Raw genomic sequence first — 18,280 nt, 5'->3', positions numbered from 1 at the left:
ATCCCATTGCTTTGCTTTCTTCCATAAACTGCTCTCAATCCCACTGTTCTGTGCTCTCCCCATTGCCCTGTATCAGTATCAAAATTAAACTCACTGACCCTGTCATGATCCGCATTCCTCTGTCCACCTTCTTTCCTGTGGCCCTGCATCAATTCCTCAAATAGGTTTTTAACATCTGGAAAGTTGGCAGTATCAGATTTCATAGGAACTTTCAGAAGGCAATGTATTACATCGAAAATCTTGGTGTTAGATGGGCTGAATAATGTGTTTCTGCACTGCCAGTATTTAAAATTTGATGAAAATACTCACCATCATGAGCTTTACTGCTATGTTTCTTTAAATTCTTCACATCAGAGTATGAATTTCCACATAATTCACAGACAAAAGGTTTTTCACCTGAAAGGAATATTTTAAAATAAATATTTATGTAAATAGTTCAAATTATCATGCAGAAAATTATTCTGTTTTTTAATGGAAATTTCAGTTAGGATCAGCATTAAGCCACACTTCCAAAAATCAATCCTGCTGCTCTGCTCTGTATCCATATCCCTGTATCAAACCCAAACTAATCCCAATGCCCCTCTCTCTCCCATTGCCTTATATTAATCTCACTCACCACATACTCACTATAAGCCCTTTTTCAAAGCTAAACATGAAGCCATGGCCTCTACTGTGTCCACACAGCCCTGCACGAATCCTAGTCCAACTGCCCAGCTTGCTCCCCATAACCCATCAGTGCAAAAGACTAAGCTAAATATCTGCACCCATCTTTGGGCAGAAATGGCAAATGAATGATCTATCGCACCCCTTCCTCAGTTCATAACATCACAGACGTAGTCTTCTGCCAGTTCTATTCACTCAATGTAAAATCAGTAAGTGGCTGAAGGCAGTGGATTAATGTAACGGATTAATTGGATTCTGACAACATTTTGCCAATAGGACTGAAGATTTGTACTCTAGAACTTGCTGAGAAACTGGTCAAGCTGTTCCAGTGCAGTTACAACACTGGCATCTACCTAGCAATGCGGAAAATTTCCCAGGTATTTTCAATTACAAAACAAAACAGGTGCTGGAGATCAGAGTTGAGAGTGCAGTGCTGGAAAAACACAGCAAGTCAGGCAGCATCGAAGCCCTTCATCAGGAATGAGGCTTGTGTGCCAAGGGGACTGAGATATAAATGAGAGCAAGGTGGGGATGGGGTGGGGGAGAAGGTAGCTAGGAATATAATAGATAGATGAAGGTGGCGGGGGGGGGGGGGGGGGGGGGGGGGCGTGATAGGTTGGCGAGGAGGGTAGAGTGGATAAGTTGGAAGGAAGATGGACAGGGCAAGAGGGTAGTGTTGAGTTAGAGGCTCCTCTCTGACCCATAGTTTTCCCCTTCCCCACTTTCATCTACATATCACATTCCCAGCTGCCTTCCTCCCAGCCCCACCCCCTCCTATTATCTCTCAGCCCCCCTGGCCTACAAGCCTCATTCCTGAAATGTCAATTCTCCTGCTCCTCGGATGCTGCTAATCTGCTGCACTTTTCCAGCAACACACACTCCACTCTTGATCATCAGCAACACGATGGAAAGGGGTTTCGAGAGCATTATCAAGCAGTGCTAGCAAAGGTATAACTTGCTCAATGATGCTCAGTCTCAGTTACGCCAAGACCACTAAACTCCTGACCTCATTACAGCCTTGGTTCAAACATGAACAAGAAAAGCTGAACTCCAGAGATGAGGTGAGCGTGATTACTTCTACATCAGGAACCACCAACATAAGTAGAGTCAATGGAAATTATGGAGAAAACTCTCCACTGGCTGGAGTCATACCTAGCACAAAGAATGGAGGTTGTGGTTGGTGGAGTCAATCATCTCAGTCCCAGGACATCACTTCACTGCAAGACTTCTTCAGGATTGAGTTCTAGCATCTTCAGCTGCTTCACAATGACCTTCCGTCCATCATGAGGGCAGCAGAGGATAATAAATATAGGAATAGCCTGATTGAATAGATGCAATGCATCACTTGACATTGGAGGCTTTAGATTTCTGGATCTGTTTTTGAGGAAGGTTGAACTTGTACAAATCTAGGTTGCACATTAGCTGGTGCAGGCAATGGTGATGGCATTAAGAATTTTGGAGAAAGTTAGTAGTCATTTGGGCAAATGTGGATTAATTAAGAAAAACCAGAACGTGATTTGTTGTGGGTTTATCATGTTTAACTAAAGTTTTTGTTTGAGGGGATAATAGAAAGGGTTAATGAGCATGATGCTGTTAACGTGCTGTACACAGACTTCCAAGCGGTGTTTGATTGGTTGACGCAGAACAGACGTGATAGTAAAGTTAAGGTCATGGTCTAAAAGGAGCAATTGCAATGGCTATGATTTAGGGTGTAGGTTTGCTCGCTGAGCTGTAGGTTTGATATCCAGATGTTTCATTACCTGGCTAGGTAACACCATCCGTGGCGACCTCCAAGTGAAGCGAAGCTGTTGTCTCCTGCTTTCTATTTATATCTTTTTCCTGGATGGGGTTTGTGGTGATGTCATTTCCTGTTCATTTCTTGAGGGGTTGATAGATGGCATCTAGATCTATGTGTTTGTTTATGGTGTTGTGTTTGGAGTGCCAGGCCTCTAGAAATTCTCTGGCATGTCTTTGCTTAGCCTGTCCCAGGATAGATGTGTTGTCCCAGTCGAAATCGCGGTTTTTTTCCATCCGTGTGTAGGGCTAAAAGGGACAGAGGGTCGTGTCTTTTTGTGGCTAGCTAGTGTTTGTGTATCCTGGTGGCTAACTTTCTTCCTGTTTGTCCTACGTAGTGTTTGTGGCAGTCCTTGCATGGAATTTTGTAGATGACATTGGTTTTGTCCATGGGTTGTACTGGGTCTTTTAAGTTTGTTAGTTTTTGTTTCAGAATGTTGGTGGGTTTATGTGCTACTAGGATTCCGAGGGGTCTATCCACCCCTCAGAAAACAAACAGGAAATGACAACACCACAAACCCCAGGAACCCCATCCAGGAGAAAGATATAAATAGAAAGCAGGAGACAACACCTTCGCTTCACTTGGAGGTCGTCGCTGATGATGTTACCTAGCCAGGTAATGAAACGTCTGGATATCAAACCTACAGCTCAGCGAGCAAACCTACACCCTAAACCTCAACCTGAGCTACAAACCTTCACAAACCTTGCAATGGCTATGATCCTGGCAGCATAATTAGAAACAGAACATTTTGAACTGGAAGAGTGTTATACAAGAATTTCCAGCCCTATTCTTGTTGGAATATATTAATGATCTAGACTTTGGTGTACATGGTACAATTGCAGAATTTTTAGATGACATAAAATTGGAAGTGCTGTGAATTAACAGGATGGTGTAGAAATTTAAAATGATAGAGTGGAATGGGTAGGCAGGAAATTGAACAAAAATATCAAGTGATTCAGTTTGGTCAGAAAATTGCACAGAACAAAATATTGGGCACAATTTTTATACGGGTGCAGGAGCAGAGAGACCTGGGGACATGTGTGAAAATAATTAAGGTGGCAGTGCAGGCTATGTGAATGGTTAGTAAAGCATACAGTATCCTGTGATTTATAAATAGGGAATTGTGTACCAAAGTAAGGAAGTTATGACAAACCTGCATTAAAAATTGGTTTGGCTTCCACTGGTGTCCAGTTCTGGGCATCATATTTGAGGACAGATGTGAAAGCATTAGAAAAGGACAGAAAAGATTCACAAAAATGGTTCGGAAGATGAGGAACTTCAATTATGTGGACTGATTGGAGAGAAGGCAAAAGAAGATTTTATTGAAGCATTCAAAATCATTTAGGGTCTGGACAAGATGAGATAAGGAGAAACTGTTCCCACTGCTAGGAGTGTTCAGAAACAAAGAATACCAATTTAATGTAAATGGCAAAAGAAGCAGTAAGTATTCAGGTCTGGAATGGCCGCCTGAGTGTGCCACTCCGACCTTAAATTTACCTGGACCATCTCTGACACCTCCCTCCCCTTCCTGAACCTCTCCATCTCCATTAATGACGATCGACTTGACACTGACATTTTTTACAAACTCACCAACTCCCACAGCAACCTGGATTATACCTCTTCCCACCCTACCTCCTGCAAAAATGCCATCCCGTATTCCCAATTCCTCCGCCTTCACCGTATCTGCTCCCAGGAGGACCAGTTCCACCACAGAACATTCCAGATGGCCTCCTTCTCTAGAGGCCGCAATTTCCCTTCCCATGCGGTTAAAGATGTCTTCCAATGCATCTCATCCACATCCCGCTCCTCCGCCCTCAAACCACCCCTCCAACCGTAACAAGGACAGAACCTCCCTAGTGCTCATCTTCCAGTCTACCAACCTTCGCATAAACCAAATCATCCGACGCCATTTCTGCCACCTTCAAATGGACCCCAACACCAGGAATATATTTTCCTCCCCACCCATTTCTGCTTTCCGCAAAGACCATTCCCTCTGTGACTACCTGGTCAGGTCCACGCGCCCCCACAACAACCCACCCTCCCCTGCCACTGCAGAAATTGCAAAACCTGCGCTCACACCTCCTCCCTCACCTCCATCCAAGGCCCCAAAGGAGCCTTCCACATCCATCAAAGTTTCACCTGCACATCTAAAGTCATTTATTATATCCATTGCTCCCGCTGCGATCTCCTCTACACTGGGGAGACTGGACGCCTCCTCGCAGAGCGCTTTAGGAATATCTCTGGGACACCTGCACCAATCAACCCCACTGCTTGTGGCCCAACATTTCAACTCCACCTCCCGCTCTGCTGAGGACATGCAGTTCCTGGGTCTCCTCCACTGCCGTTCCCTCACCACCCGACGCCTGGAGGAAGAATGCCTCATCTTCCACTTCGGAACACTTCAACCCCATTGCATCAATGTGGATTTCACCAGTTTCCTCATTTCCTCTTCCACCACTTCACCCCAGCTCCAGCCTTCCAGCTCAGCACAACTCTCATGACCTCTCCTATCTGCCTATCTTCCTTTCCACCTATCCACTCCACCCTCGTTTCTGACTTATCACCTTCATGCCCATCCCCATTCACTCATTGTACTCTTTGCTACCTTCCCACCCTCCTCACCCCCATTCACCTACTGTACTCTATGCTACTTTCTCCCCACCCTCACCCTCCTCTCATTTATCTCTCCACCCTGCAGGCACCCTGCCTATATTCCTGATGAAGGGTTTTTGCCAAAAATGTCGATTTCCCTGCTCCTCAGATGCTGCCTGACCTGCTGTGCTTTTCCAGCACCACTCTAATCTAGACTGTGTAGGTAGGCTCAAGGCTTTCAAACAAACTGCATGTTTATCTGAAGAAAGAAAATGAAGAACAATAGATGGAGGGGTGGAACAAAGTGAATTGCTGTAGCAGAGAACTGACATAGACATGACAGCTGAATGGCTTTCCATGATTTTAACAATTCTGCCTTCTTCCCTCTTTAAAACAATGGTAGTGATAGCAATCCTTTCTTTGATCCCATGCCTGCAGCTAAAGACAACTGTAGAATGATGGTCAGAGCCTCTGCTATTTCTTCCTTACAACTTTAAGCAACCTAAGATACATTTTACTTGGGCCTGCCTGACAATATCTACTTTCAAAGATGTTATATTACTTGAAAATTCCTCAGTGCATTTATGACATCTAATATTTCACAAGTCTCTTCCATTACCACATATGTACCTGCCCCAGTATTTCATTCATCTCTTTAATCTGATTTCCATTAAGCCAATTTGCATGTGGCTCAGGTAATACTACAGAGATTCCTCTCCATGTTTTTAAGTGGAACCCTCGCTCCCTGTTTCTAGAATGCCTCCATTGCTCTGACCTTGATTTACTTACAATTAGCCGTTTTCAGTCCACTTTCATGAAACACCCGGCAGTTAAGTAAAAATTAGCCTTTCTCAAATTTAAAACTTTTGGTCTAGCTTTGTCCTTTTCCATAACTATTTAAACTTACTGACGTATTATCTCCACCATAGAAAAGCTTGCCCATCATGTCATTTCCATTCCTGAACTTCCTCCACTTGACTAAACTCTCTCATGTTGGACTTGCTATACTAGCTAATATGCATTTAAGAGAACTGTTCAAGATTTCCAAAACTGCTATTATGTTTGACACTGATTTCATTATAGCTCATAGTTGGTTAATCCATATTTTCTATTTTTAGTGCCCTTTCTTTATTTGTATAGCTGGGGAAGCACTTGTAGCTTGATGTCAAGGTTAACAATCTATTCAAGGGCTTCAGTGGATGATGTGAATGATAGTGATATAAACAGGACAGAATCTCTGAGGGCAGGAGTTTAGCATGTGTGCAATGGTTATTGCATGGCCACAGTCACTCATTCAGTAGTTCCTCATGTTCTGCTTGTACAGCAAGTGGCCATATCTTCCCTGATCCATCCTCAAGCAGCTGAGTTGCTCAGAATTCCCATGAAGGCTGCAATCTTCCTTGTTCCCAGCACATTCATTTTCACTCATTCACTTACTCCATTGATTTCCCCATTGCCTCTTTCGCTTACTTTACCCTCACATGCTTCCCCACCAAAACTATCCTCTGTACCAAACCAAACTGAGGGTAAGGGGGTTCAGTTGCTAGTACTCTTTATTAATTGGTCCACTGGGAAAGCTATAAGTTAACAATCTGCACTAGAATTTTAAAGTTCTGCTGATTGAGGACCAACATAGGTTCCTGACCCCCTCAGAATGCCGCTACTTACCAGTGTGTGATCGGCTGTGTTTATTCAGCTCTCCTGAAGAGATGAAACTTTTATTACATGTCCGGCAACTATATGGCTTCTCGCCTACAACAGACAGAGTGGAACATGGTTGTGTAACACACTTTCAACAACGTGAAACAGTTTAAAATTATTATTGTCAGTGACTAATTATGAGTGATAAGAGGGGCCTTGGTTCTTGTTCTCCCTCACAATAAATCACCTGCCATGACATACAGTCTCCAGCTGCACCAGTCACATACCATTTTATATTATGCCAGCATGATTCAGTTGGTAATACTCTTAGTGCCAAGGCAGAAGGTCAGTGCTTGAGTACACAAGCAGCAGAACATGCTTGGCTTTCACAGCTGATCAGACACAGTTTGGACCAAGGAAGCTCAGAACATACTCACTGAAACATACCTTACTCTGGATGCAATCAGGTCATAAAATCACTGTGACTAAAAAACAGTCAGAGGCTGGGAATATTGCAACAAGTAATGTAATCCACCTCTGGACTCCCCTGTGTTTTCAATCATTTTTACGGTATGAATCATGATTGTGACAGCACACTCCCCTCTTGGTTGGATGAGTGCAGCTTCAATAGCTTCTTGAAATCATACAGTGTTTTGGCCTTGAAGGTCACAGGTCATTTAGGTACTAATGTAGGACCAATCAACCTAGCTGTTGCTTAATGATGTCAAGCTTCTGGAGTGCCATTGAAACTGTGCTCAAGGTTTGATATCATTATGGATCTCAAGAAATATTTTGACTTTTCTTTGTTTTAAATCAATAACCCCTGATTTTTAATCAATGACCCCTAATTCTCCCATAAAAAGAAATACCCTATTGACATCCTCCCAGTCAAACCTCTTCATGATTTTATGTTTCAATCAAGTCATCTCTTCCTCTTCTAAACCATGAAGTTACATATTAATATAGAGCCCTGCATTGAGCAGACCATACCAGTATGTTTCCGTGCATGTGTGATGAGTGAACTTGAAACAGCAAATGCCTTTCCACACGTGTCGCAGATGTAAGGTTTCTCTCCTGTGTGACGTCGCACATGGTACGTAAGAGTGCTGGCCTGAGCAAAGCGCTGGCCACACCGGTCACACACATATGGTTTCTCTCCACTGTGCTTCCTGTAGAAACAAGGCCAGAGAAACACTTTGAAAATGGCACACTAAAATCTGGTTATGAGAGGATGCAGATTGAAGATAAATAGTAATTCATCCAATTAAGAGATTAGAAGAATTTTCTTTTAATGCAAGAAATGATAATGGTCCAGAAGGTACTGCTATAAACATTGGTGGAAGCAGATTCAATCACAATTTCCAGGAGATATTCAACTTCGAACATGAGAAAGGTCATTTGAAACAAATGGCCCACTGCAGTTCCTATGATCAGCACAAATCTCTTTAAAACTCTATTTAACCTTAACAATATATCCCCTTCACATGCATCAACACTAATTGCCTCAATCATTTTTTATGTGCATTGGTTCTACATTTTCACTATTCTCTGGGTAAACGTTCCTCAATTCAATTCCCAATTGAATCTATTAGTGGCTAGAGAGAGACAGAGAGAAAGCACTACCACCTAGTCTGGAGGTCCAAAGGCTTCTGACAGTATCATTCACACCCAAACACTGATTAAGTATCTGAAGGCTGATCACATAGTTGGTATAAGGCAGAAGGCCTTAGCCACTGAAAATGATCACCACACCACAGACCAATTACTTGTTGCCATCTAAATCTCCCTTTATATAATCCTCCTGGCACCAGCTAATCTGCATTAAACACCTCCCCCACCACTTGAACAAGCAGCAGTGTAAACAGTATCTACAATCAGTGTTGGGAGCCTGCTTTAAAAAAGATGCAGCAATCCTTCCTACAATCCTTGGTTTTTAAAAACAGCCCTTTTCCCATTGCAAGCATCACTGATTGGATTGCCATTATGAAGGTGGTGATGAACTGCCTTTTGAATGGCCGCAGTCTATGTTCTACAGGTGAATTCACAATGCCATTCGGAAGGAAATTCTAAGATTCTGACCCAAAGATACTAAAGGAATGGCCATACCATTTTAGAAATGTGTTTCATCACAAGCTATGTGATATACAAAAAATGAATTAAGGTCTACATTCAATCATCCTTCTTTTCCCCTTACACTATCTTACCGTTTATTATACCTTTAATTTATACCTGAAACAATGGGACTGCAATTAAAATAACTTTTCCAGTACAGAAATGTAAATAATCTTTATATTAAATGGTTTAAATAATCAATTCCATCTGAAGAGTCTCTCATTCCAAAGGCCCTTATCCTTTCAGATGGAAGAGGTCTTGGCTTTGAAAGATATTGATTTTGCTGCCCTAGATTGCCCTACCAGACCTGTGTCTTGTAAACAGTAGGTAGGCTTTGGGGAGACAGGTGAGTCACTTGCTGTAATACTGCTAGCCTCTGACCTGTCTCCTGTAGCCACTGTGTTTATGTGGCAATTCCAGTTGAGTTTCTGATCAATGGTAACACCCAGGACATTGATAGGTGATTCAATGATGGTAACACCATTGAATGTCAAAGGGGCAATGGAGATGGTCTTATTGGTGATGGTCATAGCCTGGCATTTGTGTGGCTTTAATGTTACTTGTCGCTTGTTAGCTCAAGCCTCGACATTGTCCAGAATTTGTTGTGGCTCCTGTTTCAGTGTTTGAGGAGTTATGAATGATGCTGAACATTGTGCAATCATTGGCAAACATGCCCAGTTCTGACCTTATGTTACAGGGAAGGTAATTGATGAAGCAGGTGAAGATGGATAGCCCTCGGACACTACCCTGAAGAGGTCCTGCAGAGATGTCCTGAAGCTGAGCTGACTGACCTCCAACAATCACAACTATATTCCTATGTGGCACATATGATTCCAACTGATTGCAGAGCTTAGATCTGATCTATTGGTTATGGGATCACTTAGTTCTGTCCATCATTTGCTGCTTATGATGTTTAGCATCTAAATAGTCTTTGTTTGGTAGTTTCTCTAGGGTGACAGCTCATTTTTTAGTTATGCCTGGTACTGCTCCAGTAATGCCTTTCTGTTTTTGCCATTGAACCAGTGCTGATCCCTTGGGTTGATGGTAATAACTGAGTGGGGGATAAGCCAGGGCATGAGGTTGCATATTGTGCTGGAGTACAACTTTTGCTGCTGCTGATGGCCCACAGTACGAATGCCTTGTCTTGCTTGAGTTGCTAGGTCTATTTGAAGTCTACGCATTTAGTACAGTGATAGTGCCACACAACACAAACAGTGGGTACTCTAAATGTAAAGGCGGGAATTCATCTCCACAAGAACTGTGCAGTTGTCACTCTTACCAATACTGTCACGGTCAGATGCATTTGCAGCCAGCAGATTGGTAAGGAATGAAGTCAAGTCTAGTTTTCCCTCTTGTTGGTTCCCTCACCATTTGCCACAAACCAGTTTAGCAGCTCTGCCCTTTTAAGACCCAACCAGATCAATCAGTGCTGCTGAGCCACTCCTAATGGTAGAATTTTGAAATCCTGAGTAGTGTACTTTTTGCAGCCTTGCCACCCTCATTATTTCCTCCAAGTGTTGTTCAACATAGAGTATTAAGCGAGGGAGGATGGTATGTGGAATTTCCTTGCCCATGTTTAACCGGAAACCATGAGACTTCATGAAATCAAACGTTGAGGGCAACTCCCTCCCGACTATACACCACTGTTCCACCACCTCTGGTGGGTCTGTCCTGCTGGTGATGGTGGTGTTTGAGATGTTGTCTGTCAGGTATGATTCCATAAATATGACTATGTCAGACTGTTGCTTGACTAGTTTCAGAGACAGCTTTCAAAGTTTTGATACTTGCCCCCAGATGTTTCTATGGAGGATTCTGAGGAGTCAACTTGATTTGGTCAATTTGATCCGTATGGTTTCATGTCTTTGTTGAGATTTTGTAGCAATTTGACACAATTGAGTAGCTTACTAGGACATTCCAGAGGGTAGTTGAGAGTCAACATATTGCTGTGGGTCTGGAGTTACAAGTAGGCCGTACCCAGTGAGGATTTCCTTCCCTGAAGGGCTATGTGAGCCAGATGTGTTTTTTCCAACAAAGGTTTCATGGTCACCAGTGGATTCTTAATTACCAGGTTTTACTTTTATTGAATTCAAATTCCACCATCTGTTTTGGCATGATATGAACCAGTGTACCCAGAACTTTAGCACAGTTTCTGGATTAATAGTCTATCGATAATTCCACTAGGCCATTGCCTCCCCTATATACTATGACATCATCTAAATCAACGACATTGTTAGTGAAATAAACTATAAATTTATTCATAGCCTCTGGAATGAAGCTGTGGCATTCAAATGGCATCACTAAACATTGGCATAACCCATCTGTTGCAATTGAAGCAGAAATTTCATTTGTCCTGAGTGTTACTGGCATGTGCTAGCATCCCTTCAATATCTGCATATGTATGCTATTATCTTGACCACTGGTGACTGATTTTGCTTAGTCAATGCTTTGATCATTACACCTGATGGAAAAATATTCAAACCTCTTCTTGTAACTATTCCATCTCTTTAGCCTCAATTGGACTTTCTGTGAACATAGTTGAATCTATAACATTTAGTCCTGCTAAATCACTCCGCGGGGTAAATCAACTCTGTCACTGGAAATACTCTCCATCTATCCCATTTACCAACACCATGCCTTTCAACGAACACTCCGGAGGAAAAACTAAATTCTTTTCCAACATGAAGAGTTTGAACAGCCCTTGTGTTCCTTCATACAGTTATGGACTTCAACGATTCCTTTGAAGAAATCAAAGGGGTTATCTTCCCTTCAGACAGAAAATTCCATATGTCTTGTTCAGCCTATGTAACTTCTTCTGTAGTTAAAGCTACAATGTCATCTGTGGCTTTTTGTTTTTGGACACGCCCTCACAAACCCTGATTCATCCCATGGATTTCCCTTGCAACGTGGTCTAATTCATTCGTTTAGTCATTTTCACACATGACATAAACAACATCTCCACAACCTTTACCTCAAATTTTGGTAGGGCCTATGCAAACTTAAACATTTCCTTACTGGACCTCAAAATTATGACTTAGAAATGATACCAACATTGATAAAACTAGAAAGGTTGTTCTGCAGAAAGGTTTTGAATAATTAGGAGCGAAATTACACATCAGAACTTCAACGGTAATAACCTCATAAGTACCACCAGAGACAGGCAAACTGGCATACGGTAAACAAAGTCAAAACATTATATGGCTCAAAGATTGGAGTGTGCAGAACGGGTTTCAGTTTGTGGGTTATTCACACTAGTAGGGCAGAAGCACTGGCTCTGTGGTTAGTACTGCTGTCTCATAGTACCAGAGACCTGGGTTTGATTCTAGCCTCGGGTGGCTGTCTGTGTTGAACTTACACATTATCCCCATGTCTGAGTGGGTTTCCACTACATGTCTCCATAGTCCAAAGATGGGCAGGTTAGATGAATTGGCTGTACTAAATTGTTCATAGTGTCCAAGATGCACAGGCTAGATGGATTAGCCATGGTAAATGCAGGGGTTTGGGGATAGGATAGGGGTTAAGGTGGGATGTTCTTCAGAAGATCAGTACAGATGCGATGGACCAAATGGTCTCTTTTCACACTGTAAAGGGAGCTGTTCTAGTGGGATGGGCTTAACTCGAACAATACTGGGACCAGTCTCCCGTTGAATTGAATAACTAGGGCTGTAGAGAGAGCTTTGAACTAACTGGGGATGAAAATGTAGACTTGCAAAGCAAGAGGAGATGGCAGCTTTCCAGGACAGCCAGAATGCAACAGGAAGAGACAGTGTACAAACATGAAATGACAGCATTAAATAGTGTCAAAGAGGGAAAAGTGGTGAAGAGGCAAAATTAACAGCTCTTTACTTGGATGAACACAGTATTGAGACCAAAATGAATGAATTTATTGCACAATTACTGGTTACTGGATATGATTTTATACTCAATATAGAGATATGGTCACAAAGCTATCAAAGCTGGGAATCCAATATTGAGGTATTTAACTTCTGGAAAAGACAGGCAGGAAGGAAAATGTGGTGGGTACCATTGCTAATACAGGATGAAATAAATATGGTAGTAAGAAATGATTTTGGATTGTATATTATAGAATCTATACGGCTGGAAATAAGAAATAAAAACTGGAAGATGCCACTGGTAGGAATTGTCTATTAGGTATTCCTGTAAGTAGATATATGGTGAGACAGAGAATATATCTGGAGATAATCACGGCATTTAAAAAGATGACAGTATATTGCTGATCATGGATGACCTTAATCATCCTGCAGATTTGAATAATCAGGTTGGCAGAGTTAGCCACGAGAAAAAAAAACTGTGTGTGTTTGGGTCAGTTTCCTGGAATAATGTGTTATGGATCCAATCACAAATCAAGCTATTTTGGATCTTATAATATGTAATGGGGCAGTTTTAATAAATGATGTCAGAAAAAGATCCCCTCAGGAACAGTGACCATAATTTGGCAGAATTTAGCATTTAGCTTGAAAGGGAGGAACTTGGGTAGCTTGGAACAAGGGAAGAGCTAGCTGGAGTGGACAGGAAAAGGAGTTAAGCAGCAAAGACACCTGAGGAACAATGCAGATGTTTATGAAAATGGTTCATGACTCACAACAAAGATGTATTGCAGTGATAAAGAGAGATTTGAGGAGTGGGTAAGTCAACCATGGTTAACCAGGGAAGTTAAGATTAGCATCAAATTGAAGGAAAAAAAAACATACACTGTGGCAAAGATTAGTGGTAAGCCAGAGAATTGGGACAGCTTTAGAAACCAATAGAAGCTGATTTAAAAAAAAGGATAAACTTTGAGGTAAAGATAAACTTGCAAGTAATATCAAGACAGACAGCAAGAGCTTATTTTAAATATAAAGAAACAGACATCAAAGTTAACACAGGCCCCTTAGAGAATGAAAATGGGGAACCAAAGAAGTAGCTAGAAGACAGTGATAGTGGATCCACTGATAGCAATCTTTTAATCATTAGATTCCCAGAGAATTGGAAAACTGCCAATGTGACATATTATTTAAAAGAGAAGTAGACAAAAAATGTAGGCCAATTGAGCTATAGGGAGAGGCTGAACAGGCTGGGACTGTTTTCCCTGGAGCATCGGAAGCTGAGGGGTGACCTTATAGAGGTTTACAAAATTATGAGGGGCATGGATAGGATAAATAGGTAAAGTATTTTCACTGGGATCGGCGAGTCCAGAACTAGAGGGTATAGGTTTAGGGTGAGAGGGGAAAGATATAAAAGAGACCTAAGGGGCAACTTTTTCACGCAGAGGGTGGTATGTGTATGGAATGAGCTGCCAGGGGATGTGGTGGAGACTGGTACAATTGCAACATTTAAGAGTCATTTGGATGGGTATATGAATAGGAAGGGTTTGGAGGGATATGGGCCGGGTGCTGGCAGGTGGGATTAGATTGGGTTGGGATATCTGGTCGGTGTGGACAGGTTGGATCGAAGGGTCTGTTTCCATGCTGTACATCTCTATGACTCTATCTTAGATTTGGAAAATGCTAGAGTCTATTATAGAGGATGTAAAAGTAGAGCATTAAAAATACAAAATAGGATTAAGCAGTATCAGTCTAGCTTCATGTAGGAAAAGTCATGCTTAACAAATTTATTACAAGTCTTTGAGGTATCAAACTGGATAAATAAAAGGGAAGTAGTGAATGTAATATATTTGTAATTCCAAAAGCATTTGTTAAAAGTGCATGTTAGGCTACTAAATAAGTGCCCTAGGTGTTGAAGCTAGCATATTTGCATGGATAGAGGATTGACAAACTAATAGAAGACAGAGTTGGAATAAGGAGGCCTTTTTCATGACAGCAACAAGTAGTGGAGTGCCACATGGATCATTGCTAGGGCCACAACCATTTACAATGTACATTAATGACTTGGATGAAGAAAGATATACATACTATTCCAAGTTTGCAGATGACAAGTGTACATGGGAAGGCAAGTCATCTTCACCACAAGTAATTTCTTCTCTGAGAGAGCTGTGAATCTGTAGGATTCTTTAATGCAGATGGATGTAGAGTCTGCAGGATTTCTAATTATATTTTAAGATATTGAAGGCTGAAATAGATTTTTAATCAGTAAGGGAGGTGAGGATTATCAGATGAGTTATAACATCATTTAATGGCAAAGCAGATTCTACTGCAGTGTCTTATGGGGACTGTCAGACTTTGGCAGAAAGACAACCAAAACAAAAATAAAGAGCTGTTTAATGACTTTAGTTCCTTGACAAACAAACAGATTTAGAAAGGGTCTAGTGCTGAAAGTTGCAGAGTTACAGTCTGCAGATTGGTTCCTGTTTTGCTATTGACTTGAGAGTTGTTCACTTGCGGTTAGGCTTGCAAGGAAGTAATGCTATCTCTTCATCGCTAAGTAACAACATAACCCTTGAGGAAAACCAAACCACTGGCAGAAAATATTTCTTGAGAATCACAGAAATCTCCAGGAATCAATATCTCTGATATCAACCTCTGAAAGCTAAATTGTTAATTCAATAGTAAATCAATATTTAACTGACCTTTTACCCAAACCTTCTATTGTTTTGTAGCTGTCAGCAATGTGATTGTGTCAGCAAATGGGTAGGAAGGCAAGTGGTGAGGATGACAAGTAATTACTTCTCTCTCTCTCCCCGTCTCTCTCTTTCTCGAGTGACTCTGTGGAATTCTTTAACTGAAAGAACCCAGAGAAAGTCACCCCATGATACCTTGGGCTCTTGATAAACAGGGTCAAATGATATTGCAGAGCTGTGCACCTCATCCTAATTCTGCACCCTAGCTTAGTAGATAACCTGTTTGGAGTATATTTGGGAAAACGTGCAGTTGCTCTTTGGCAGAAAGAACAAGTTGCAGTTTGACTTAAACAAAAATGACTGCAGAATTCTGGGATAGCAATATAGGTGTTATATTGCTTGGAAAGTTAGTATGTAAGAACAGCATGCAACCAAAGAGGAGTAATGGGTGCAACCCTTTGTTACAAGAAGAGTTTAACATATTATGCTTCAGTTATAGAGGGTATTGGTGAGACCACATTTCCCTCACAGGGACTTGAGCAGACCATCATAGAAATTAAACCCTGAAGGCCATTCAGTCCTTTAGCCCTGTTCTGTTATTAAACATAATCATGATTGATCTTCCATCTCAAAGCAATGTTCCCACTTTCTCCCCATTCCCTTGACACCTTTAAAACCTAAACATTTGATCACCACAGCCTTGTGATAGAGGCTTCTATGGGTTCACTACCCTTTGAAATTGCTCCTCATCTCAGTCCTAAATGGTCTAATCTGTATCCTGATCCTGTGTCCCCTGGTGCTAGACTCCCCTCGATCCAGGAGAAGACTAATGCTCTTGTACAGAGGATGCACTGCAGTACATTGCTGTGCACAGGTGGTGGTATCTCAGGTGAGACATTAAACTGAGGCTCCAGGAGCCTGTTAAAGTGGATGTAAAAGATGCCATGGCATTATAGAAATTGAACAATTCAAACACTGACCTGTACCAACAATACAAATACTGGAGCTACAAGAGATCAGAGGTGAGGAATCCGATGAGTAACTCACCTCCTGACTCCCCAAAGCCTGTCCATCATTTACAAGGCACAGTCAGAAGTGTGATGGAAGACTGCACGCTTGATTTGATGGGGACTGTCAGACTTTGGCAGAAAGACAACCAAAACAAAAATAAAGAACTGTTTAATTACTTTAGCTCCTTGACAAACAAACTGAGATTTAGAAAAGGTCTAGTGCTGAAAGTTGCAGAGTTACAGTCTGCAGATTGGTTCCTGTTTTGCCATTGACTTGAGAGTTGTTCACTTGTGGTTAGGTTTGCTAGAAAGTAATGCTATCTCTTCATCGCTAAGTACATAAAATGCTGCTTCAGCCAAAGTGACTTGTTTGATTGGCACCACATCCACAAATATTCACTCGCTCCATCACCAATACTCAATTGCAGCAGTGTGCACCACTACAAAACACACTCTAGTTACTCATCAACACCCAAAAATCTTCAGCTGCTTCATCAGCCTTCCCTCTGTCATCAGGTCAGAAGTGGGGATGTCCACCAACGATTACACAGTGTTCAACACCATTTGCAACTCCTCAGAAACGGAAGCATTCTGTGCTCAAATGCAGCAAGATCTGGAAAATATCCAGATTTGGGCCGACAAGTGGCAAGCAACATTCACGCCACATAAACACCAGACAATGACCATCACCAATAAGAGACACTCTAACCACCACCTCTTGACATTCAACAGTATTACCATCACTGAATCCCTCACTGTCAACATCCTGGGGGTTACCATTGACCAGAAACTCAACTGGACTCACCAAATAAACACCGTGGCTACAAGAGCAGGTCAGAGACTAGGGATACTGCGGTGAGTAACTCACCTCCTGATACCACTCTATCCACCATTTAAAAGGCACAAGTTTGAGTGTGATCAAATACTCCCCACTTGCCTGGATGGGTGCAGCTCCAACAACACTCAAGAAGCTTGACACAATTCAGGACAAAGCAACCCTACTTGATTGGTACCACATCTACAAACATTCAATCCCTCCATCATCGGCGCTCAGTAGCAGTAGTGTATATTATCTACAGGATGTACTGCAGAAATTCACCAAAGATCCTTAGACAGTCCCTTCCAAACCCACAACCACTTCCATCTAGAAGGACAAGGGCAGCAGATACTTGGGAACACCATCACCTGCAAGTTCCCCTCCAAGCCACTCACCACCCTGACTTGGAAATATACCGACGTTCCTTCACAGTCGTTGGGTCAAATCCTGGAATTCCCTCCTTGCCGGCATTGTGGGTCAACCACAACGTCTAGACTCCAGCAATTCAAGAAGGCAGCTCACCACCACCTTCTCAAGAGGAAATAGGGATGGACTATCAATGCTGGCCAGCCAGTGACGCCCAAGCCCCACAAATGAATTTTAAAAAAAGGCTCCTCCAACCATACGTTTCAAACCAACAATCACTTCCATCTAGAAGGAAAAGGGCAGCAGATTACCATTCTTGCAATGTCGCTGGGTCAAAACCCTAGAACTCTCTTGCCAAAAGTGTGGGCACACAATGGTTCAAGAAGACAGCTCACCATCACCCCCTTCTCCAGAGCAACTAGAGATACGCAAGAATGGTAGGTTGTCCAGTGACACCCACACCCAAGAATTAATTTAAAAATCACTCTGAAAAGGATCAGAGAAGATCCTTCCAGTGCCCTGGTCAACCTTTATACCTCAAACAACATCACAAAAACAAACTCATTTCTCTATCACTGTGTTAATATCCTGGAATTTCTTCTCTAACAGCGCTGTGGGTGTACAACACAAAAAGAATTCCAATAAATTGGCGCAAGGCAGTTCAGCACAACTTCCTCAAAGCTTCTTTGGAAGGAGCAAAAATGGGTTTGAGCATCTCTCATGTAAAAGTAATTTTATAAGGGCAGATTTTAGGACTAAAGTACTGACAC

At 42.0% G+C, this 18,280-nt stretch overlaps 1 protein-coding gene across 4 annotated transcripts in view; it reads right to left on the bottom strand.

Annotated features, from left to right (window-relative positions):
• LOC132821828 (myoneurin-like) overlaps positions 1-18,280 on the bottom strand; it is a 64,570-nt gene that overhangs the window by 30,617 nt on the left and 15,673 nt on the right. For all 4 annotated transcript variants that reach the window (XR_009645358.1, XM_060834671.1, XM_060834670.1 and 1 more), the window contains exons 5-7: positions 7,682-7,860; positions 6,719-6,802; positions 310-396 (exon numbers count right to left, since the gene is read on the bottom strand). Coding sequence is in view for 3 of the 4 variants with exons in the window: in XM_060834671.1 (XP_060690654.1) it covers positions 310-396; positions 6,719-6,802; positions 7,682-7,860 (350 nt within the window). In the remaining variant the exon portion in view is untranslated. The remainder of the gene's footprint in view (positions 1-309; positions 397-6,718; positions 6,803-7,681; positions 7,861-18,280) is intronic.

Source organism: Hemiscyllium ocellatum, chromosome 13 (genome assembly GCF_020745735.1).
Source record: "Hemiscyllium ocellatum isolate sHemOce1 chromosome 13, sHemOce1.pat.X.cur, whole genome shotgun sequence".
Taxonomy (NCBI): domain Eukaryota; kingdom Metazoa; phylum Chordata; class Chondrichthyes; order Orectolobiformes; family Hemiscylliidae; genus Hemiscyllium; species Hemiscyllium ocellatum.
This window is presented reverse-complemented; position numbering and strand designations above follow the sequence as displayed.